General features: G+C 38.6%; 1 protein-coding gene and 1 long non-coding RNA gene across 2 annotated transcripts in view; one reads left to right on the top strand and one right to left on the bottom strand.

Annotated features, from left to right (window-relative positions):
* The window catches only part of LOC311431381, a 70,161-nt gene that overhangs the window by 7,829 nt on the left and 36,177 nt on the right, over nucleotides 1-26,155 (top strand). The gene's annotated exons all lie outside the window — the stretch shown is intronic.
* Nucleotides 22,759-26,155, bottom strand: part of NTF3 (neurotrophin 3) — a 59,323-nt gene continuing 55,926 nt past the window's right edge. Inside the window, exon 2 of the mRNA XM_084508811.1 lies at nucleotides 22,759-24,131. Within this exon, the coding sequence (XP_084364937.1) occupies nucleotides 23,337-24,131 (795 nt within the window). The 3' untranslated portion in view covers nucleotides 22,759-23,336. The remainder of the gene's footprint in view (nucleotides 24,132-26,155) is intronic.

Raw genomic sequence — 26,155 nt, 5'->3', positions numbered from 1 at the left:
AAGTTTAGGCTGGACATCAGGAAGAGGTTCTTCACTGAGAGGGTGGTTGCACACTGGAACAGGCTCCCCAGGGATGTAGTCACTTCACCAAGCCTGTCTGAATTTAAAAATTGATTGGACTGTGCACTTAGTCACATGGTCTAAACTTTTGGGCAGACCTGTGCGGTGCCAGGAGTTGGACTTGATGATCCATATGGGTCCCTTCCAACTTGGGATATTCTATGATTCTATGATTCTATGAAGTCACTTTGTTTACCACCACCTACTGAAGGTAACTCTGACTGTTCTTAAAAACAAACACAAAACAAAGTAACAGCAACAACAACAAAACAAACAGGAGCCATCTAGACCTGTACCCAGTGCTGAGTGGTGGCTCAGTACATACTTTGGAATAAGAGGAATAAGAAACACTAACATTTTTCTTGCTTTTGGGGACACCATAAGCCAGAATAGACATTTAAGCCATTGTGCGAAATATCTCTCAGTAGGGTCAGTCTCCATAAATATTTTTCTTACATGAATACATCTATGATTTTTGCCTCTGTGACACCCTACAGCTATGCATTATAATTCAGTATAATAACGTGAAAAAAAATAATTTAAAAAAATGTTCCTTTTCTGCCACATTGAATCTTTGTCATTTGATACACCAGTCTTCTATGTCTGTAGAATGCCTTGTACCCTGGATATTAGTTTGGATTACAAGGACTAGGTTACTACTAATAAACAGTAATTAATTGATAGTTTAGACAACTGAAGTGTAAGCTCCTGTTTGGTGTGATTAAAGAGAGTAGAGCAACTACTCAAATACCTTTGAGTAATCACCTAGTAGTCACGCTAATGGAATACACAAAATTTCAGCAGTTTATTTTGAAACCTGCTTCAAGAGTAAGATTCTTCATTAAAAACACTAAATCTGTCATCCTTAAGCAGATCAAGGTATATCTCATCTTGCGAGAAGTATCTGCATTCTCTCTGGATGTGTATACACAAGCATGGTTTGAAGAGCAGTCAGGACTATGGTGTACTCTAAGGTAAGCCCTGTGTCCACACAGATGTCCTGTCTGCTTACAACTTGTCTGGGTATTCCTGTGATGTACTGCCTTACCTAACTGAAAATCAACAACCCATGAAATTGTATTGGGCTTATTTGGGACATGGAATGACATGGGCTTCAGGGGTGGTCTCTGACTGCCTGGGGCTATGCTTAGGTTTTCAGACTACTGATCTGATGTTGGTAAATTAGATGAGTTCTTCACAACATTGTAGAGACATGCACATTAAAACTGCTTGTAAAGTACTACTGCTTTGCAATGGTGAGTTAAAGCAGTTCGATCTGGCATTAAACCCAGAATTAAAAAAGTTGTCTCTTGACCTGAACATAACTGTGTTGCAGATAATTGTATATAGATAGTGGGGAAAAAATGCCTATAACTAACATTGTTTACAAAATGCTCTAAATAGGGCTATTTTCCATTTCCAAATATGGACTGTTTAATTGAGTAGGAAAACAGAAAGACCTGCAGAACTTTCCTTATCATCCCTGTATCTTGGCCATCCAAAGAGAGGAATTGTTATGCCAAAAACACGTACTCTTGCCTGGCTTGAGGGCTGACTCCAAGGGGAGTCTTTCCATTGACTTCCATGCTACCTGGAGCTGGCAAAGTGATTGAAGTTGTATATACTCAATTGTTTCTTTTCAGGCCTATGGATTTGATCAAACTGAAGTGGTGGAAATTAGAATATGAAAGTGGGAATGCATATTCTGTATTTCTAACTACACAGTTAACTACACAGTTACATGTTGTAAAGACAGAAACGTGGTCTTCTGAGATGTGGTGAGGGTGCAGTCCTTGTGTTCTGAGCTCTGTCTGACAAGGATACCAATCTCTTTTTTCCATGAAACGGTAGACATATCTAAATGAAAATAAACCATAAATAAATAAATAAATAAATAAATAAGATCCAGGTGAATTCCTACGCCCCTCCCAATATATAACAAAGCTTCTATGGATTTCCATCTTTAAAGAGAGAATAACTCATTCCATCTCGCATCTGAAAACAATAACAACAAACAAAAAACAAACAAACAAACAAACAAACAAAAACAGAAATAAACTAGATGAAAATTCTTATCTTAAAAAGAAGAAATAATACCATAGTTCTCCATTTCAGAGAAAGTTATGATGCATATGAAAATAACAAAAAGTTTATTTGTTACCCATCCATTTTGAAAAAATATCTTCCACTCCTTAGGGTAGTGTTGGATTCATTACAATTTTTAGAATCTTTATACATCCGAATATCAAATACTTTCACAGAAGCTCTCTTTCAAGTAGAAAATTAAGATTCTAATCCTATAAAATCTCCAGACATCATTTTACACCCGCAAACTATGTCATCATTTATAGTTTTTGCATTATGTGAAATTAAGTATGTGTATATATCTTCATATAAGTTGCGCTTGAGGATCTTGGTTCAGATAACTCTTTTTTTTTTTTTTTTTTTTTTTTTTCCACGTGTGTTCTTTAAATTGTTTTTCAGCACAGTTTCAGCACATTTAAACAGAATATGTTATCCCAAGCATCAGCCCATTTCCATTATTGGAAAGAATCATAGAATGGCCTGGGTTGGAAGGAACGTCACGGATCCTCTATTTCCAAAAACTAGATGTAAAGGTACTTTAGCAATTTTTTTGTTGTTTCAGGTGCCTCTCATAATTTATATAAAGCATAAAAGAAAAAAAAAAATAAAAGAAAAATGTTTACATGACTCTGCTGACTTCTTGCTAATTGAGGCACAACTGACAGCAGGAAGACAAGTGCTAAGCTGGCAACCTGTATTCAGGTTTTGACTGGCCTCAAATTTTACTTATTTGTCTGTGTTCCTGGTAGCTGACAAACAAGGACATAAACAGCAGCATATAAGCTCCATGCCAGTCATTAATTTCCTCTCATAAACCAGTGTGTCCCCTTAGACTTTCCTCTTCTATTAGATCATTGCCCTGTAAGGAATAGATTTAAAATACAACTATTTGGGAACTTTGACGTATGTCCTTCAAGAAAAGCTCTTTCTTGTGGAATGCTAGAAACTCATGTTTCTTGTCCCTCATTCTCTTTCTTTCTCCCATCAAGTATTAAATAAAGAAAAAAGGCAGGGAAACTCCCTGCAAACAAACTCTATTTCTCCACTCAGTGCTTTCTCCCAGGAATGAAGGCAGAAGAAAAACATGCAGTGGAAGACCTGCCTTCTGATTTCATAGATCTGGGGATATGAGATCAGCCCTGCAGATCTAAGAGCAGGATTTTCCCTTTGGTCTTTGCGTCTTGGCTGAGTGGCTAAACCACTTGGCCTGCATGTAACAACCTAATCCATGACCTCCTGCCGTACAGCAGGCAGCCTGAGGTTTCTTCTCAACAGAGCTTTCAATTACTAAGTTTGTTAGAACAAGTGGCTAAATCAGAATAGACACTGCCTTATCTAACTGATTGCATTTGGAATGGTTCCATGCTTCACAGTGCTTTACAAATGCTTTTATAAAGATTTTAAGCAAAAGACAGCTACCAGAGGATAAGCTGTTTCTGAAGACATTTGGCTCTTGCAGCTAATTTATTTGCCAAAGAAAACTCTGTGTTCCAATTCTGTGAGAACCACTGGAAACGTTTCTCCTGCTGTTGCCTGCTCTGCTCTGCTTCTTCAAGCAAGTGCCTATTGTCTTCACTAAACAGGAAATCTTTTCTATAGTCTCTCTCTCTCCTTTTTTATTTTTTTTTAATTTTATTTTTTTTCCCCATAAGGCTGCTTCTTCTACTTCCCCACTTTTCCTTTCGCACATAATAGAATTCTGTTGCTATCAACTTTATCTCCTTCTTTATTGTTTTGCATTTCAGCCAAAAGTCTTCACAGAAACCTTTTTTGCCTTTGAAAATGATGACAGTTGAAGAGGAGGCATTTTCACATAATCACCATCTGTATACTAAATAGCACCTACGGTTTTGTACAAAGCACTGCCTGACATCCTGGCTGCTGGAAGTTGCACACCAGACATCAACATATATATGTGAAGTAAACATAAAATATGGGATGTGATAACATTTGATAAAATGAAAGATCATTTTTTAAGCTCTAGTAATGCAAAAACTGTGTATGTTTAAATAACCAAATTCTTGCATCTACATGTACTCAAGAGAGCACAAATCCAGTTTTTAAACAATTTAACCAAACTCTATAATAAGCTATAGTTTAAAGTGATTTGTGTTATCTAAGCATAGTTGTGTCATGGAAGAATGTTATTCTGTCTTCATGTCTAGGGACACACACACTCCAAATTGCTTCATGTTAAAGCAATGAAGAAAAATATTTTAAAACTTTTTCCTTCTCCAGCTAATAAATCTTTTGATAGTTAATTTTTTAGCAGGAAAGAGCAGTCTCAGAAAGGAAGAAGTTTCAAGCTCTCTGAAGTTCCTAAGTTCTGTTTATCTGCAACCTCACCCAGAGATGTTTAAAATAAGCATTGAAACATTTCCTGTCACATTTTCTTATCCCTGTATGGTAAATTCTTCCCACCTATATGAATGCCTCATAAGGAACCTTTGTTTTAGTGGCAGGAGATAAAGTCCTCTTAAGAGATTGCCTTTGAATTTCTATTATTAAAAAGTCTTGAAGCGATAAACCTGTTCCCATTAATTGATTACAGACTACACAAATTCTTACCCCATTAATAATGTTTGCATTGTGTAATATTAAATGCAAAATTCAGGTTCTAATTGCCATGTGTTCAATACCCACCACCCCACCCTATCTTCAAAGTTGTTCCTGGGTGTAGAGTTTGGCACATGGGTTCTTTCCAATCTCACTCCAAAGCACACTGCCTTCAAAGCTGCTGCTCCGAAGTGACTCGAGTATAAGACAAAGCAAATTCAGACATAGATATTCATTAAGAATTCAATTTTAATTTACACAGAATCATAGAACAGCTCAGGTTGGAAGGGACCTTAAAGATCACCTACTTCCAACACCACTGCCATAGGCTGGGATGCCACCCACTAGATCAGGTTGCTCAGGGCCTCATCCAACCTGGTCTTGAACACCTCCAGGGACGGGGCATCCACAAAATCTCTGGGCAACCTATTCCAGTGCCTCAGCACCCTCTGAGTGAAGAATTTCCTCCTAACCTCCTAATCTAAATCTCCCCTCTTTTAGGTTAAAGCCATTCCCCCTTGTCATGTCACTATCTGATTGAGCAAAGAGTTGCTCTCCATCTTTTTTATAAGGTCCCTTTAACTACTGAAAAGCCACAATGAGGTCACGCCACAGCCTTCTCTTTTTCAGGCTGAACAGCCCCAGCTCTGTCAGCCTTTCTTCACAAGAAAGGTGCTCCAGCCTTCTGATTATCTTTGTGGCCCTGCTCTGGACCCATTCTAACATCCTTCTTATGCTGGGGGCCCCAGACCTGGATGCAGAAATCCAAGTGAGGCCTCAGAAGGGCAGTGTAGAGGATGACAATCACCTCCCTCGACCTGCTGGCCACTCCTCTGTTGATGCATCCCAGGATGCAATTGGCTTTCTGGGCTGCACACATGCACTGCTAGTTTATGTCAAAATTTTCATCCACCAGAACCCCGCGGTCCTTCTTTGCAGGGCTGCTCTCAGTGAGTTATTCTCCCAGACTGTCCTCATGTCTGGAATTGCCCCAACCTGGGTGACTTCTCAAGCTTGTCCAAATCCCTTTGGATGTTATCCCTTCCTTCTATTGTATCAACTGCACCACTCAGTTTGGTGTCATCTGCAAATTTGCTGAGGGTGCACTCAGTCCCACTGTCTATGATGTTGATAAAGGTATTCAAAAGTACTGGCCCCAGGAAAGACCCATGAGGGACATCACTCGTCACTAGCCTCCACTTAGACATAGAGCCATCGACCACCACACTCTGGGTGTGACCTTCAAGTCAACTTCTTTTCTACTGAGTAGACCACCAATCAAATCCATCTCTCTCCAATTTGGAGATCAGGATGTCATGTGGGAACATGTTAAAGGACTTACAGAAATCCAGGTAGATGACATTGGTTGGTCTTCCCTTGTCAACTGATGCAGTCACTCCATCATAGAAGGTCACCAGTTTGGTCAGGCATGTTTTACCCTTGGTGAAGCCATGTTGTCTGTCTCATATGTGCCTTATACCTCTTTGTCTTGCATGTGCCTCGACATTGCTTCCAGGAGGATCTGCCCCGTGAACTTGCCAGGTACAGAGGTGAGGTTCACTGGTCCATAGTTCCCTAGGTCCTCCTTTCTTCTCTTTTTAAAAATTGGAGTGATGTTTCCCTTTTTCCAGTCACTAGGGACTTCACCTGACTGCCAGGACTTTTCAAATGTGATGGACAGAGGCTTAGCAACTTCATTAGCCAATTCCTTCCAGACCCTGAGATGCATGCCATCAGGACCTATAGACTTGTACATGTTTATTTTCATCAGGTGGTCTCAAACTTACTCTTTGCTTACCGTTGGAGGGACTTTGCTCCCCCAGCCTTCATATATGGGCTCAGGGAAACAAAAGACTTGGGAAACCTGACTGGCAGTGAAGACTGAGGCAAAGAAATTGCAGAGTACCTCAGCCTTCTCCATACCTGTTGTTACCAGTTCACACTTCTCATCTATCAGAGGGGCTACACACTCCTTGGCCTTTCTTTTCTAAGCAATGTACCTTCCTGTTATTCTCTGCATCCCTTGCCAAGCTCAGTTCCATATGTACCTTGGCTTTCTTTATCCCATCCCTGCACATCCAGACTGCATCCTTGCACTCTTCCCAGGCCATGTGTCCCTGCTTCCACTGCCTGTGCATTTCCTTCTTGTGCCTCAGTTTGCCCAGCAGGTCTTTGCTCAGCCATCCTGGTTTTCTGTCCTCCCTGCCCACATTTTTACATAGGGGGTGAATAGTTCTTGCGCTCTAAGGAAAATATCCTTAAAGAGTTGCTAGCTCTGTTCAGCCCCTTTGTCTCTAAGGATAGTGTTCCAGGGGATCTCATCCACTAGATCTTTAAACAGGTCTTGAAGCTCATTCGTCATAAGTTCAGGGTCCTGACTTTGCTCTTTGCCAGTCCTGTATTCCTTGAGATCACAAACTTAACCAGGATGTGGTCACTGCAGCCCAGACTGCCTTCAGTCTTGACCTCTTTAATGAGCATTTCCGTGTTGGTGAGCACCAGGTCAAATAACAATTCTCCAACATCTGGCAACACTTCATGACATGTTAACAATATGTAATCAGTCATGCTAATGGCACACTGTAAAAAGGCTACAAGCCACACAGCTACACAAAATGTGAAGTATAAACTTCTGGGACCAAGCATAGGGAACTGGAGTCTCATATCAACCTCATTGTGATGACTGAAAAAATACAAATTAAGAGAAAAACTACTCACAACACTTCAAGACATTTCAATTAGTGGGGGAAGAAAATAAAATAAAATCAACATGTTTCCTGAAACATACTGCAACAAATGAAACTTGCAAAACAATTCCATTGGTGCTAGGATGTTTGAAAAGGTCATAGTCTCTCATATCTGGAGGCAATCACAAATGAGTGGTTCATGGGTTCTGTGCAAGTCAGAGTTATTGCATATTCAGGGTTTTATTTGATGAAATATATTTAAAGATTTTTTACAAAATAAAATATCTCAAATAGACCCTAATGTTGATGTCCTATTTGTGGGAACCTGAGCAGAATACAGAGTAAATTCAGTGATAGAAGGAAAGGATGGCATTGGGGAAACTGCAGAAATTGGATTCTAATCATAGGGGAAAATATGTAGAAATCCAGGCTTCAATTCTGTCAGTGCTTAATTACATACATTATTTAATAGAGGCAAATAAATCCCATCAGGAACCCAATGGCTGTATCCATGTAGTTGTATAGAACAGCCACTTCAGAGCAAGTCTGAGTTCAAACTTGTTGCCTATTCATAAAGAATAGCTGCAGAAATACCCTACTGACTCCCAGTCATGACACCTCCTGGTATTTCCAAAAGAAAACCTCACGTATGTTGTCTAGTCTTTGCAGTGCACAAAGGGCTGGACACTATACAGCTCCAGTTTTCCTATGCACCCATGCTGTGATGATACTTCCTGGTGCATATATAAATGGAAAGGAGAGGGGAGGGGAGGAGAAGGGGCAGGGCTTGGGAAGATATCTTTCTCACTCAAATTAAACTTCATCTTCGGTGACTTCTGATTTTAAAGTCTTCTTCCTGTCTAAGTCATTTTAAGAGAAATGCATTTTATCCATGAAAGTCACTGAATGCTGCAGGTGAGGAAAACTTTATAATTCCTTTCATAAAGAGCAGAAAGTTGAAGCAGAGAATGTGTATTCATAAGATCACTTTGCCAATGGCAAGCCTACAAAGTTGTGTCATTTTTATAGGATTTGAAGGCACCCTATCGTTGAGGTGTTTCTGGTCTCCCTTCAAAAATATTGACACCATTTGAGTGCATGATGTCTGTGATTCATTAATAGGGGATAAACAGATGGGAAGTATAATTCAGTAAATGAGGTTACTTTCACTTACTTTGATCAGCCCAAAGTGCTCTAGGATTACTTCAGTGTGATTAGGGGCCTATTATGGATATTATGCTGAATAAATTAGAAATACTAGAATGCCTTAATGAGCAATGTTTATTGCAACAAATTGAGATTGGGGAGGGGTGGGGGACACATCTCAATTACTTTTTTTTTTTTTTTCCTAGACTGCTAATATGTCTTCTAACACTATACTGTGCTTAGATTATCTCACCAGAGGGGGAAGTAACTGCGACCATAGCACACTCCTGTTGCAATAAAGTTGTAACAAGCACTATGTTGGAGCATCTGTCTTCCATGGTAACTTTTTCTATTTCAGTAAATACAGACCTGCAGACTTTTATATACATGCTTAATTGTTTGTACAGGAATATGCAGACTGTAGTCTATAGGAGTATTCATATGCTTAGAGTTAAGAACATGCTTAAAAATTTCCGGGACTGGGGCCTGCCTTTTCCCAGTGGAGAATTATGCTCTTACACAGGCTTTCCCCCTGTGTGCTTGCATAAATCTGTCCCTTTAAGTTTTACAGAGCCAAACTGCTCCAGTCTTACCGTAGCCATTTTGCAACTGCTGGCTGCTTGGTGCCTGTTCTGTCTCCTAACTGGTTAGTTCCTGTTATGCTTTTCCACAGCTCTCTCTTTCTTACTCCTGCGTCTCACACATGTGATTGAAAAAGGTTCCTCCAGCGGTAAGTCTGACTTTTCTTTTGTGTCTGATCATGGTGAAAATGCTGTAACACATCATTTACTAGTATTAAAAGAATGTCCATAGCCTTTAAAATTTGTCTCTATTCTTTAGCCAGTAGTGAGGAGAAGGATCTGTTCCAGTTTGCAGCACATTGCCAGATTATATTGATTAAACTGTCTTCTGTAGACTCTTTCCCTTTCAACTTTAAGATTTTTGTTTTCCTCTCAAAGGCTCAGTGCTTTGCTGTCATTGGTAACTACTTAAAACAGGTGTGAGACAGGTTCCCTATTTATGGCATAAGTAAATTTCATTCACATCTAACTGCTTCGCAGTACTTTTGGATATAAAAATAAAAAGCAGAGGTAAAAGCTAAAGGTGACAAGAGGCAAGATATGCTGCATCTCAAGCAGATGTCAATGGATGCCATTCACAAATCTGTATCACGCACTGATTCACTACACAAGCAGTGAATGCTTCTACCTTTGATAAATATATTGTGTGAGAAAACAATCTGGATTCCACTGAATGGTTTGAAATAGTTTCTGAATAGTAATATGGAATAACACAAGAATAATAAGCATATTGGAATAATAATGCTAGATAAATAAAGCATAACATTTGCAAAGATCAGGAAGCCTGACTTCCATCATAAATCAGGAGTTTAAATAGAAAGAACTATCAGGCTTGTCTACAAATTAATGTTTAACGTAGCAGGAAGAGATCTACACAACCTTCTTATATGAATGCTGTTAGACAGTAGGAAACTTATCAGTAAGCTCAGCCAGATAGCCTTCTATTCCAGCATGCCAATACCTTGTCCCCGAGGAGCATGTGAGTAGTAGCTAGTGAATCATAGAGCAGTCAGCCGCTTCACTGAAAGATGATGGTCTTATTCTGCTTCAGGATTGTTCCAAGCTATGCACAGGGTTTTGAAGAGCTTCTAAGACTGTAAAATGAAAACCTGAAATTTGTCAATACTTTGCATTTGTTATGTACTGCAGCTTGAAAGAAAAATGTAGGAGTGCCTGGAGTTGTGATAGTGAGGAACACTGAGCTGTCAGAAAGAAGAGTGCAGAAAGGCAGACAGTAGCAAAGACTATGGTCCCTGCTGTTACAAAATGTGATGGGTGAGAAGGAAGGGTCAGGAAGTGCATAGAGTGTTGTCAGCTCCCGAGCTTGTGGAGCAAGCTTGTGGAGCTACTGCATCTTGTGACTCGTGGTTCTTCTGCGGTCCTTTGAATGTCAACAGCTCTCACTCCCAAGTTGAAGGGCCACTAACAGATGAATAACTAACTCCTTGCAATAGCCATAGCAACACTTTTCCTGCATTGCATCAGGTGTACTTCTGAACAAAAGTGCATACAAGTACAATTTAATTAGTCTGAATCATAGTATATTTAACGTCTATGCTCTACACTTGGTGTACCACTACAGTCATAGTAATATTAAACTGTAGGGTCAAATGTGCTCATAGAAATGGAAGAAATGGAAGTGGTCTGGCTGAACCCTGGAACAGAACCAGTGTGTTCATTCCTACAGGATTGAAATGTATGTGGGTTTTGTTTTTCATTCACTGCTGGCAATGACTGCTTCCAGCATCCTGCCTTTGGTCCAGGTGCTGTAGGAAGTTTATTTTCCATGGACTAGCAGTCCAAAGGTTGCCTTTACAGGCAGCAGAAAACTTCATCTAGTACAGAAGATGTCTGTTTCCAAGCCCATGCAAATGTATTTTGATGTGCTGCCTTCCTACTCCTTGGCTTGTGTTATGGGAACAACATCAGTATAGTGGGAAATCCTTTTAAAACATCTAGTATTTCACTGTTACTTTGAAGATTGCTACGCTTGCCTGTGGAACAGAGCTGTGTTGCCATCTCAGTGGAATGCGATCTGTCCTTTCTCCACATGAAGCAGTCCTGGCTTATGGCCTGGCAGAGCCTATTTCTGATAAAGCAGACGGTGTCTTTCCATTCAGCCACCTTTCATTCACCACCGAACAAAACTTTGTTCTGCCTTGCTGTACAGCTGTTATTTTACAGCTCTGTGTTCCTAGCTTATATTTTTAACTTCCAAAATGTCTTTCCCATTAGTGCTTTTCCATTTGATCTGTGTGGGTGGTCTTCAGCTTTCTGTCCTCAACTATTCCTTTAATTTAGTCAATCTTCTTGCTAGTTTGTCTTGTCCCCTGCCCAGAACAGAAAAGGTTGATTGTCTTTGTTGATGATACTGAACTGAGAAGTGCTGTTGACTTTCTGGAGGGACAAGAGGTATTCTAGAGGGATCTATGTACATTGGAGCATTGTGTAATCATCAAAGACATGATGTTCAACATAAGTAAATGTTCTTCTGCACCTGGGACAGAGTAATGTTGAACACAGGCACTGACTGGGAGACGAGTGGCTGGAGAGCAGCTCAGCAGAAAGGGATCTGGGGGTGCTGGCTGGCAGCAGGCTCAACACGAGCCAGCAGTGTGCCCTGGCAGACAAGAGGGCAAAGTGCATTTTGGGGTGCATTAAACACAGCATAGCCAGCTGGTCAAAAGAGGTGATTCTCCTGCTATATTTAGTGTCAATGTGGCCTCACCTCAAATACTGCATGCAGTTCTAGGCTCCACAATATAAAAAGGAAATTAAGGCCCTTGAAATCATCCAGAGGAAGGCAAAAAACCTGGTAAATGGGCTAGAAGGCATGCCCTATGAGGTGAGGCTGAGGACACTTTGGTTGTCTAGTATGGAGAAAAGCAGGCTGAGGGGCAACCTCATTGCTCTCTACCACTTCCTAAGAGGAAGTGGATAGGGAGGTGCTGGCCTTTTCTCTTTATTAACCAATGACAGGACAAGCAGAAATGGCACAAAGCTGCACCAGGGGAGGTTCAGACTAGATATAATGAAAAATTTATTTGCTGTGAGGGTGGTCGAACCCTGAAACAGGCTTCCTAGGGAGGTGGTTTATGCCCCACAACTGTCAGTGTTCAAGAGTCATTTGAATAATGACCTCAGTAATTATTTTACCCAATTTGTCAGCTTTGTTCTAAACCGCCAATTTTTATTTGAGAGCAGGCATTTTGTCACCACTGCCAAATGTCTGAAGAAACTGAGTCTTCCTCCACTTCTCTCACCCTCTCTTTTTTCACTCTTTGAAGCTGTTTTCCTGAGGTTTCCATTTCCTCCATGTGCTGTTCCATGACCTCTTTCATTTTTGGTCAGTGTTGACAGAGTTAACTAACTAGGAAAGACAGCAACAACAATCTGGTTTACCCTAAGCAGCACCCTGTAGTTCTACTCTCATTTAAAATTGTTTGGCTTTTTCAGAAATATCAGTAGATTCTTGTGTCCAAGCTGATAACTTGTTCTTTAACTACATTGGATAAACTTCCCTGTATTAGCTGTGACCATTGCCCAGCCCATCCAAGGTAACCAAAACAGAGATACTTCCATTCATAACCAGAAATTAGCTGTTCATGGGAGAGAGATGTGAAAGCAAGTCTTAGTGCTATCTTAACAGCAATATGTCAGCTTCAGTGACAGCTACTATTCCTTTTCTTTTAACACCTCTGGATCTCCACAGTGATGGATGATCGTCTATTCTGACAGTGGAGATGACATTAAACAGTATCTAAAGTCAAAAGTGCAGGCAAGAACCACACAGGAAGATGCAGAAAGGAAAAAAGCCCTAGTAAATTCATTATTACCATATGAAATTTTACATCTGAATTATGCACTTTGTTAATGGATGATGTTTAGGTCCTTCCTTTTTGTACGCAGTTGGCATTCAGCAAAATAGTATGAGAGGACAAAAGTGTGACTTTTATGTCATGGGCCCTTTTATGGTCTTATGCTGGAGGAATCTCTCAGCTTTCCAAAAGTCTGCTTTAAATCTTCCATGAAGTTCTGGATTTGTCTACCATGGAGGTGGAAGGGCTTAGGACCTCATTGTAGCAATTAGCTTAAGTCTTGGATAGGGGATATGAATGGTAGGAAGGGTAAATCCTGAGAAAGCAGGTAGCTTTCACTGGGCATGTCACTTGAAGTAGCAGCTTTCTAAGCAGCTTAATGAATAAGAGTCACTAAGCAAAGAAGAAGTGGTCTCAAATAATTACCCCCAACACTTTCTCTTATCTCTCCTCAGCATCTTTGAGAGAGTGCTGCTGCCAAACACCTCATTGGATGGGAAGTAGCCGTTTTGCCTTCAAACGTGGGATGTAAGCATCTAAGTCACTGAGGTGGTCTTGATAATTACCTCAGATCTATAGTTGTTTCTGCAGTTACCCACGGAACAGCTTCTTCCCTTTGGTTCAAGCACATTTCAAGTTATCTTTCCATGTTATTCATATTCCTTTCACCAGCTCCCTGTCCAGGTGACTGTTTTCATATCCAAGTCTATTTGCATGTCTTTTTCAAGTAAGAATTTGTGAAGTACTGCCAAATGTTTTACTGTACTCTAGGTACTGCTTTATCTGCTAATTTTATCCTTTGATTAAAAAAAGGTGTTATTCGGTGTGTTTTGTTTGTTTGTTGTTGGGTTGTTTGGTTGATATTTTTTATCCTGCAAATCTACTGAAATTTTATGGAGCTTTTTACAAGCTTCCATGAATCTTGGACTAGGTCTTACAAAAAAAAAAAAAAAAAAAAAAAAGTTGTTGATGTTGTTGTTTGTTTTGTTTTACTTTGTTTTGTTTGTTTGTTTGTTTGTTTGTTTTTGGGGGGGTTGCAAGGGAAGGGTGGGTGGATCACTATTATTTCCAATAATAAAAGCACTAAGGAACCTTATCATTGCCCTGGTTTATAGAAACATCTAAGTGTGTGTTTAGCTTTAATCATGGAGTTAATCTTACCAACTTCAAGATAGCTATTCTTCTCTTTAAAATTGAACATATGCTTAAGTGCTATCTTGGACCAAGACCTAGGTAAGCAGACTGAATGAACTAAATCCACTTAAATGCAGATGAGTGATGGAACTAGCTCTTCAGTAAATCCTAACTGTGTATTATTTTTTTTTGGAAGAATGAGTCTATAAGCCACTCCCACAGCCAGATGGACAGAGTAGGATTACAGATTTAAGCAAAGAATTTGTTAGGAGTGGTTACCCTGATTCTAAGCAGAGACCCACTACATGTTTTAAGCATGAAAATCTCCCTGACAGCAGAATTTCAGCTCAAGCTATTATATTTTACTTTCATGGAAAGAATTTGTTTCACAAGGCAATAATAAGTGAGGGATACACTGTATGAGAAAAAAAAAAAAAAAAAAAAGAACCTTGCTTTATCAAAGGCTAGCTGTTTTATTGTTGGTGGTGGTGTTGAAGGTTACAAACTTTTGGATTCCTTTTTTTTTCTTAAAAAAATAATTTATTATTATTTTATTTCCTGCTTCTCTCTCTTATTGTTGATATTATCATACTTTAGTTTTGGCTTTCCAGCAAGTTTCTTGGTACCAGCTTCTGTGCTATTTGTTGTATTCATGACTCCCGAGCTGTAGTTCTTCACTTCTGGAGTATGCACTATTGTGCAGAGTAGGTCATTGATTGGGGCAATGGAATATTTAATAAACACTTCAGAAAGTCATGACCTTGGAGCAGACAGAAGCAGATTATGTTTAGGGTTTGTAAAAGCTTTTAATTTGTGAAGATTTTATGGAAGAACAGTCAAAGAAAAAATTCTCAAATAAGTTTTCCCAGTCTACGGAGTCAAGCTGGATGCCCTAGTTTCTAAAACAGGTAAATTACTGAAGGTAATTACTGGTAAAATCAGGTACAATCAGGTAATCAGGTAAGGTAAAATCAGGTAATTACTGAAGACTGATAAGAGTACTAATTCTAGGATGCTTACACAGAATGAATCATTTCAGTTTAATTCAGATTGGAAGTCTGGAGTGTTTGTAATGTACTAAAATGTATGTTAACTACACTCAATATTTGGTTACTGAAAAATGCTTGGGAAAGTTTTTGTGAAGCTTCAGTGAAAAACAGATGCATAGATGAGTACTTCTGTTTGACAGGAATGGGTTGTCTTAGCTGAGACTGGATTTCTATTGTCTAAAGCAGTTTTGTTTCTGAGTAAGAGCATTTTCACAGAGTTTGTAAGGTGCATACTGTAGTCTTAATTTTTCAGTGTTTCTTGTGTTGGAAGTCGTTATAGATTTCAAAATTTAATTCTGAGTTCCAGTAATTGCAAATATAGTTTTTATTTCTTAGCCATCATTTCTTCAAACAAAACGAGGACCAGTGAATTTACATTTGAAGCAAGAAAATAATGTTAATTTTGAATGAGACAAGTCCTTAACTTGTATGGCAGTTCTCAGTGGAGACTATTTATCTGGTGCCATAGAAAGCCCCTGAGTTTACCTGGTGAGCTGCATTGAATCAACATGAATTCTGACAATGATATCACTCCATGCAGAGCACATGTAGTTTAAAGCAGCATAGTGTAGACCCCTGTAATCTATTATGTTAAATAATTTGAAGGATATTTTTCTTGTAGCTACACAGGGAGCAGATACATGATATACAGGAAATGAAATTCTGATCAAGTTCAGAGCTTTCCACCTGCTTTAAAATGTCACAGACATCATTTCAGTTTTTATTGTGTCAGTAAGAACTGGGACTAATCCTACTGAAGTCAAGCATTAAACCTGCATGAGGTCAGAATAGAGTTACATATTTATTAGTTGTGTGTGTGGTGATTCCCCCTAAAATTATATGGACGACTTATTCATTTTCCAGTATTCTGGCTTTTTCTGTACATTATGGATTCAACAGAAACTGCTAAGGAGTAAATATTGTTTAAAAACAAAAACAAAAAACACATCCACTTCCTTTTTAGTCTTTCACTTTTTGTGACCCAGATCCAAATTATTGCAGGAATGCCTGTGTATTTCTTAAAGCTTAGCATTTCGTAAAGCAAAATGGCAGTGAGAATCCTTCTCCACCAATATTCTACTGTGAGAGTCAAAGGACCTGTCCCTGGTGAAACCTGTGAGATGATAGAGTTGACCTCATGCTCTCTTTGCTTAGTTGTGAATAGGGAGGATATTATGCATCCATACCATAACTGCCCTTTGTTTTTGTTCCACTGACCCACATCAGTCTCCATGGCATTTAGAAAAAGAGACGAAGGAGCCACAGATACTGCTGAGCAACTCTTCTGAATCCAGTTATGGTACTGCAGCTCTTTCCCACTCCCATATCATGGTTCCCTACAGCATGATATACATCAGAAAATTTTACAACACGTTTTTGTAGTGGACCACCAACAGGGTAAGAAGAAACCTGAAAGGAAAATAGATCATTGAATAAAGCTACTGAATGAGATTTTTCCTGCTTTTGTCTAACTTTTGCTTTCCAGTGTCCTCATATCCCTCTGAGAAAACTGCATGTAGCAAGCCTTTCTCAGGAACCCATATCTTCCATTTCTGTGGAAAACAAACAAACAAAAAAAAACAAAACAACATAGAAAACATGGGAGTTTGAGACAAGGCTGTTCCCATGAGAACTTTCTTTTGCATATTTTCTGTTATCTGATTATGGTGGGAGAAGGGTTTCCTTCAGCTTTACCCCTGCCTAGGACAACTACCATATCCCGATGCCAAGTCGCAAGAATCCAAGGCTGCCAAGATTATTGACCTAGGGAATATGTGCCTCTGAGTTAGATCCTGAGATCAGGAGGATCAGGAGGGCTAATCAGTCTATTTTACATGTCTGAGGGGTCTAATGTTAAAGGAACCAGTGTGATAATTATTAACCCACCCACATATTCCTTCTGCCCTTCAGCTTTTAGTCTGCCAGTTTCTACCTTCTTGAGACTTCAAACATAGGCCTTTGTGATATCTCAGCATAGACACTGCAACTGTGGTAGCAGAGCTATTGTTTTTTGCAGAGCAGAAAAAAATTCCTTCCTAGAAGTTTTTCCTCGGGGCATAAATTCAGGAATCATGCTCTGACCTGTGATTTCGCTCATATATTGGGGTTATTGTGTGTGCTCTCTCAGCAACATAGAAATGAACAAAATTCTATCTTCTGAGCTTAATGGGAATCACATTTACTGGATGTGTGCAAAATAATTAAGATAAAAAGTATGCTTCATATGAGCAGTGGGCTGTGTCAAATATGAGTATAACTGAAGGTATTTGTAATAACTTCACAAAGCTGTCGTTCGATATTTTAAAACATATTTAATATCTGAGTCAGAGAAGCATATTCTTTCTATCTCATGTTTAGTTTAACTACCTACTATGCAAATATGGGACTTTGTAAATTCTACTTTGTCCAACAAGTTTAAAGCTATATCTCTGCTCCATTAGCCACCAAGTGTACACACTGCAAACATCTATAAGCAGTTAGTTGAGGTTCTTATTACACAAAATAATATGTGTAAAACACAGCCAATATTTGTATTAAAATTCCTTTCTCAGACACTGAGAACATAAAAAGGAATCAACAGGAGTTATTTACAATGCTAGACACGGTATTTTACTACATATTTCTATTTAGTTTCTTTTTCTTCTGTAAATTGCTGCTACATATATGTGCAGTGGGCATATCAGGCAGCTAAAATATATTTTAAAACTTAGATCTGTGGAATTAGATGGAATAATGAACAACTTTTATGACACCTTGTCTTGTTTTGCATGGTGGATAATACTTTAACCGTAGGGTACCCCTTATGCATTCAAAGTGCTGAAAACAGGGGCTGCATAAGTCTAACCAAGAGCAAGACTTCATCTATGTTCAGCTAGCAGAGTTAATTCCTAATTAATGCAGAAAGATTGATCTCAATTAATAGAGGTTCATTTTCTTTTTGAGTTTGCATTTCAGATGCTCTTGTGGTATTTCCTTTAACCTTATAGCATCGTGAATGAGTTTTTCACCTGAGGTTGTAGCTGCAGTTTCCTCAACTGCACGTTCCTAAATCTCTGTAAGTCTTTTGCCACCCCGCAGCTCCAATTCCCTCCCCTTTCAGCAGTTATGGCTTTTCTCCTACTTTCAATAGAAATATATTTGCTTAGGGAGAAGAAACATCACACCTTCCTCCTTAGAAGCCAACCTGAGCACATTAGCATTTTCTGTCAAGTGGTCTCAACATGATTTACAAATGATGAACAGTTCCCTCTCCTCTCTGTGGCAAAGGCAAATAGTAGAAACATCCTCTGTTTTAGAGAGGAGATAAATGATATGCTGCATCTAAATTCATATAAGGCCTACTTCTAGGCAAACAAGAAACATAAACTGAGGAGTACCCACTGTGCTTCTGTCAAAGGTTTGCCTGCCATCTCAACCCTTGGACACACAGGAAGCAATCCTTGATTATCCAGCCCTTCATTAAGAAACTTGTAGCTCAAGACTGAAAGCAGAGCAGGAGATTTGAGAAGGTGGGTGTAGATGGTATAGGGCTGTGTCAGTCTCTCTCTTTTTGCTCCATATGGGGCCACTGTGCATAAAGCAGTTTTTCAAGCATGATTTAGAGTAGGCTGATCATGATCTCACCTAATCATGTGGCTAAAGTCTGCAAAATGGGACCCTGTGATTAAAATGATGGAAAATATAAGGTCAAGATATCAAAAGTCTAATTCCATAGTGAGAATACAACTTTCAGGTGCTTCTGGCTTCAAAGCACACCAATAAAACAAAGGAGAAATGTATATTTGGGCTCTTCATGGAAAACATCATCATTTGCTGTTCATCAGAGGTACTAAGGCAGGTTGTGATTACCAATATATGTATATTTAATAAAATTATCCAGCTCATGAACTTAAGACATTTTAGGAAAAAAAAAAGAAAAAAAGAAAAAAAAAGAAAAAAAAAAAGTAGTAGTATATATATATATTTTTTTTTTCTGACACAGAGTTTTGTTATGTAATTTGATGGGAAATGTCATTGCTGAACTCTGTAATAACCTGCACAAAACCACACAGACCTACAGTGGCAGCGAATGGAGGACTTTCCCAAGAAAATGTTTCATTATCCTTATATTGGTTGACTTTTTTTTACACATCTGTGCTTGCTTCGTCATTCTGCCATCTGCTGTAACAAAATACAGGCTAAGCATTTTGGAAAATAAGCTCTCCACACATAAAAAATGCTCCAATCCTGAGCACAGCCCTTTACTTCTCACAGGCTGTGGAGCTTATTATCCTCTTTCTCCTTTCCCTCCTCCTCCTCCTTCATTTTCTCCTCCTCCTCCTACACCTCCCCCACTTTATCTTTTTCTCCCTTGGTCCCACTATCACACACTAGATGTACATAAGCATACCAATCATGTAGAACACAGAATCCCATTGATTTTGTCTCAGTGTTTCTATTAAATGAAATGAATGGCTATGCACTTTACTTCAGTATGCAAATACGTCTGCTGAAAGATCAGAAATATCAGGTCATTATCAACGATTTTTAAATTTTGAAACTCCCAATCAGACTTGTTTCCTGTTTGGTATTGTCTGCTGATACATAATGTATAGCTGAGAAAAAAAGTCAGGTTGCTACAGTATTAAAATAACAGAGTATGAGCAGAGTGGTTTCAAGCACACTCTCTGTATAGTCCAGTCAAAGTTTCTTCCTGGTGCAGCAGTATAAATCTCTTGGTAGCAGTAAACTCACTACACAGACTTCATTCCTGAACACATGTTCAAAGGTGATAAAATAAATGCAGATGGTCTCCCAAAACCTCAGTGGAACGTTTTTTACTGTAACTAAATGGACTGTAAAAAAAAATAAGGAAAAAGAAAAAAAAAAAAAAAAGCAGAAAATGCAGTTTGATACAGACAGGCAATTTCAGAATAGCATCCAGTCATTTAGGAGAAAAGCTAAATAAAATGTGTGTTTATAATAATGTATTGTCAAAACAATATTAACAGAGCATCTGAACGACCTAATAGGAGTAAATTTTAAAATACTCAAACTAGTATTGTGAGCTGAATATTTCAATTAACTACTATAATATGCATACAAAAACTTTGGATAGGGAACTTCATTCATTGTGCTCTCACCAAAGTTGACAATAAAACCATCTCCAGCTACAGTGAAAACAGAATTAGGCCTTAAAAAATTTATTACAGGCTTTGTTTACAAACTTGTTACAAAATTATACAGCATCTTATGTGTACAGAGGATTTACAAGAACATTTAACTGATGCGTGTGATTGCTCTGCTTTCTGGTTGAGATCTGCAGGTTTTTCTTCACTCATGGCCTGATACTGCTTCCCTTGTAGTCAGTGAGATTTTTTTCATTGACTTTAGTAGAAGTTGGATCAGATCCAAAGCGTAATACTTCTGTTCATTGTTATACTGAGGTGGGAAAGAGACAGCCAATCTAATAACCTTATGCACCGTGTTTCTTTCTCATTTAATATGTTTCAGATGATCGGTGATAAATTTAATCTGAAAAGTTTTTGTTGGCCAATTGTAAAACACTTGATGCATTGGTAAAGTTAAGAATCAAAGACCAGTTCCTGCTACTGGATCAATAAATTTTCTTTGAACCTAACAGAATGAATATCCCTTGATTTTCAGTGAGCAGAAAGAACAACATTAGGATTGATTCTGATGTTACTTATGTTGCTATAATAATACATTTTCTCACCTATATTCAATATACTTTCTCTGGATTTACAGTGATGTAAGCAAGTGCATCGCCCACCATGTAGGAACAATGAAGTCAATGAAGTCGCTAATTCATGGTTTGGAAGCAACACTGTCTAACCAAGCTCACTTAGTGTTCTTACCTCCTCTTCTCATATGGACACAGACCTACTTGCCACACAGAAGAATCTTAAGTTAATGATCCATGACAATATCTGCTCTCAATTACTTCTTGTAACACCTGAAAATATTTACTTGGGAATTCAGGATGTTAGGTTTATAACTTGGAAAAAAAATCAGTAGAACAGTCCTCTTAAAAATATATTTTTCCCCAGAAGAAGCAAAATGAATGGGTAAGGTTTTTTTATTGTTGTTGTTTGTTTGTTTGTTTGTTTTTTCTCCTGTTGAAACTTAAACATGTCTACTGGTAAAAAATAAGAAAAGTTCTGTTGAGGATTTTTTGTTTGTTTATTTGTTTTCCAAGGAAGGAGAATTTAGGAAAAAAAAATCTAGTCAGATTTATTAGATAGTGAGCTGCTTGTCACATTGCATCACCTCCTGCCTTTTAATGATTGCCTTGGTAGCAAACCTCTGAAGCTATTATTGCTAAAACCAAAGCTAGATTTTAGTCTAGCAAGATGATTTCATGTGAGGTAAAAACCCTAACTGCATGTTGAAAATTGAGAGGGTTCTCATAAAAACTTTTTTATGGCCTCCACTACAAAATTGTACCTACACATTCCAACCTGGTTTTCAGAGTCACATCTTTTCCCATGCTTTGCTTCATGAGTAACTTATCCACTTTCCCAGTGGTTCTATGATGTGTAAGGCTCTCTGTTAGGGATTAGGGAAGATCACATAAATTGTTGCCTTTAATGACCTGCTGCAGATTTGAAGTTGGTTCTCCAGTAGTGAAAATGATATGATTAAAGGCACTCTACTGACATGTTCTTGGGTACCCTGATCTCATTTTCATTTGTGATGCTGAACATGTTACAGCAATGAAAGATGTAACGCAAGAACTAAAGACCACTACAGGTGTTTTTTTGAAGGGCTGGCATTTTTCAGCCCTGATTATGGATTAAGATCTATTTAGGCACAGATAACATATGTGGTTCAATCTTAATTCTGTTGATATCCATGACAAGACTCTAATTTATCTTTGTGGGAATAAGATACCATCCAGGACATAATACAGATAATGTATAATAGGCCATCTCTTTCAGCAGTGTAATTGTTGGTGTCTCCAGTGGAGCTACATAACAATGCAAAAAAATAGTTTGAGGTATATGCAAGTATATCTGTCTGTGCTAAGTAACAGCTCACACCAGTGGGACAGAAGAACTTCATTGTAACTATGGACTACCTGAATTTGAATCACACACACGGACACACACACACACACACACACACATGCACAAGTCCCTATGAAAGGTAGCACACACACACACACAAAAAGTCCCTATGAAAGGTACCAGGTTTGCTGAGCAGTTCTACACATATTTTCCCTCCATTAAAAATGGGCAATGAGTTGTCAAGTAGACAAACAGCTTTGTATGGGTGTGTGGCTTTGATATCCATTCCAGGATATCATATCTTTGCTAAAATTCTTTAGCCAAGGGCTCTTTTAATGTTAAGACAGCAGCAGCTTTTTTTCTAATTAAAAAATTCAAACAGAAATGATGTAGCAATTCAAGCTGAAACTAATAGATTAGTGTGAGGAGAAAGAGGTCAATCACAATAAAAACTATATTCTGAAGAAATCATATTTTATGTATTACATTAATGATCAATTTAGATCGGTTCTTGGCTTCAGTAACTTAGTTACAAATATTTTTTAGATTTTTTTTTAATGTTGTTTCTAGTATTAACTGGCAGCATTAGAAACAGTTGCAAAACAAATGTGCTTCAAAAATGTAGACAACAGTTGCTGGATTGTTAGCATTTATTCTGAAATGCTAATGGAGGGAAAATGGTCATTTCATTGGCAAAACTGGCATGACACACAGAAATTGTATTTTACAGCTACTTGATGCCTTTGACATTGACATCAGCTGCAGGCTACAACACATATTTTGGTTTTCATTTTGGCAGTGAGGAGTCAACACTGCATCCAATTAAATGTGAATGTATAGAGCAAGGGATATAAATATGTACACAACTCTTGACATTGATCTGATTTTTAACAAGTTTACTAAATGACAGTCACTGGCTTGACAATACTGAATGAAGAATACTGATTTTACACAGAATTTACAGTCAGGTTACGGTATGCTGCCAACAAGCAGTGTCACAAACATAGTCTAAAAAAATCCAGAGTTGCCCACAGCAGAGGCACACACCCTTTACTCTTGTTTATTGGGAGAGAAAGCTTATATACTGTAGATTTGCTGAAGTTTAATAAATAAAGTCAACTTATAATATATAAAACAATATAAACATTTATATGCTACATGCATATCATATAATTTAAAGTAATAATTTATATATCAAAGAGATGCGGATTTATGTTCTTCCTATTTTTCTTGACAAGGCGCACACACAGGAGGTGTCTATTCTTATCCACCTCCAGCCTACAAGTTTATTGTTTTCTGAAGTCAGTGCCCTAACATATGTTTGGGATGTCTTGCATTGAGAGTTCCAGTGCTTGTCATCAATGCCTCGGCAGCCATTTTTAACAGGCTTGGCTTCTTTACACCTTGTTTCATAAAAGTATTGTTTAACTGGAGAGTTGCCTGTTTTAATTTCTCCCAGCACAGTTACCTGGTGTCCTCTAATGTCGATAGCAGATGATTTGTCCGTGACCCATAAGCTTTCACTGTCACAAACGGAATATTCCCCTCGGTGGCTCTTGTGCTCCGCATATCTTTTCCTCCGAGAGGTTCTGTTCACCACCACTGAATTTCCAATATAATCCTCCATGAGGTACAGCGGTGGTGGTTCCAGTGGTGTGTTGTCACTCAAGAGGACTCGAGGAGAGTTGTAGCGTCTCTGCTGCCTTAGGAGATCTGTATCCATTGAGATAACTGGCTGGAAGTCAGATTTCACATTTTCATCTCCATCCGCGTCCTGCTGAGCCTCTACTTTCTTCACTGTGTTTTGATAGTTTTCCTTTATATCTACTATCTGCTTAGAAAGCTTGTTTTTCAAAATGTCTGCCTGAATGAGTTTTATAATGAGAGAATTTATTGAATCTTCTGGCAAACTCCTTTGATCCATGTTGGTAGACTGGATGCCACGAAGATAAGAAAGAAATATCACATAAAACAAGATGGACATCACCTTGTTCACCTGTAAGATCTGCAAAGAAAAAGAAAGTCAATATAAGTGCAATTAAATAATTTTTACTAGGCTTTGTAAACATGAAAATTCTAATTTGTTTTAACATATTTTACATCTTATACAATTTACAGATACAGATAAACTATGTGTTTCTTTCAAGATATTATTTCATTTTATTTTATAATAAATACAACAATTTGATTTCTTTTTTCAGGATTTAATCAATCTCTCTTGCACCGTTTAGGATGATCTCACTTTTATTCATTGTTTGTACACTGGCAGATATTTCAGTTAGCTCCCTTCTCTACAGTATTAGGTAGCTATTCTTATCAGTGGATAGAGGCCAAGTCACTTTTCCAGAGTCTATTCTGCTGAGTGGTTTAGTTTCAAAATTGTAAGGAAATTAAGCAGAGTAAGAGAGTTTCTAGTGGTATAGACGAAGTTCTGACTTCGTTAAGTGGCCACAATTTATACGTGTTGAAATGTCACAGATCGATCAAATTTCTGTTCATCAAATGTGTTTACCTTAAGAGCATCATCATACACTGAGAAATAACACAGTGTTTCAACAGTGCTCTTTTTCTCTCATAAGGAAAAGTATTTTTGAGGAAAGAGGACACAGTCTAGCAGCAAAATGGTGTTTCTTACACTTTGAACTTCAGAAAGAAATGGTTAGGATTTGCAATACAAGTGAGAAGTTCAGATAGATCCACAGAACATTTTGTTGTGGCTGTTTGCAGGGCTGGGACCTGTTTCTTATTCTGTTTTTAATGAAGTTTCTTCATTACATCTTTATGAACTGGAGTGAAACTGGCTGTAGAAATATTAATGGACAGAAGGAGTACAGTTGTCCCCTCCCCCCAACCCCCCTGTAAATAAATAAATAAATAAACATGAAATTGAAGAGTCTTGTTCATATAGATCAAATGAACTCAAGACCAAGATTTTGAAAACTGTAGATCTAAAAGCCTACTTCTTCTCTGTAATGTACTTTGTTATGCTCTGCTCTATATGGATTCCTGTAGTGTCCTTCTAATTCTAGCCTCTGAGTATCTTCTACAAGCTCTTTGGGCATTTCTGGTTAAATCCTTCTCTGATACTGTTTGCATACTGTTTGTGTAGTTAAGAACTGTGAACATTTGTCTAAGGAGTTTTTTTTATTTTTTTTTCCCTTGTATAGTTGCACTTGCATTTAAATGAAAATAATATTTATTGTAAAATACCAAATCATGGAAGCAAAACATTTACTTTGAAGCACACCAGTTTTATTGGAATTGCTGCACAGGCAGTGGATTGAAGAAGAAAATATCAAACTTATGTTACAGCACTCTCATACCATGTGGAAAGCCCTGGATGGTATCATGTGACTTAAAACAGTCTTGAACTTGGTTCTCCTACTCTGCAAACAAGTCCATCATGAGTCAAGCTGCTAGTACTCTGGAATAAAGGCACAGAGTTATAAAATTGTGGAACAGCTGGAGTTGTAAGGATCTGCAGGAGATCATCTAGTTCTATCCTCTTGCTCAAAGCAGGGTCAGCTAAAGTAGCTTGCATGGGGCTATGTCCAGTCATTTTTTGAATATCTCTATGGATGGACATTCCAAAACCCCTCTAGGCAACTTGTTCCAGCGTTTGATCATCCTCACAGTAAAACAAAACAAAACAAAAAGGCTTGTATTAGGAACAGCGTGACCAGCAGGGCTAGGGAGGTGATCGTCCCCCTGTACTCAGCTCTGGTGAGGCCGCACCTCGAGTACTGTGTTCAGTTTTGGGCCCCTCGCTACAAGAAGGACATCGAGGTGCTTGAGCGGGTGCAGAGAAGGGCGACGAAGCTGGTGAGGGGCCTGGAGAAAAAGTCCTACGAGGAGCGGCTGAGGGAGCTGGGCTTGTTCAGCCTGGAGAAGAGAAGGCTCAGGGGCGACCTTATCGCTCTTTTTAGGTACCTCAAGGGAGGCTGTAGCGAGGTGGGGGTTGGCCTGTTCTCCCACATGCCTGATGACAGGACGAGGGGGAATGGGTTTAAGTTGAGCCAGGGGAGTTTT

This window comes from Aythya ferina (assembly GCF_964211825.1).
Source record: "Aythya ferina genome assembly, chromosome: 1".
Classification (NCBI taxonomy): domain Eukaryota; kingdom Metazoa; phylum Chordata; class Aves; order Anseriformes; family Anatidae; genus Aythya; species Aythya ferina.
The sequence above is the reverse complement of the archived record's forward strand: the minus strand, read 5'-3'. Positions and strand labels throughout refer to the sequence as shown.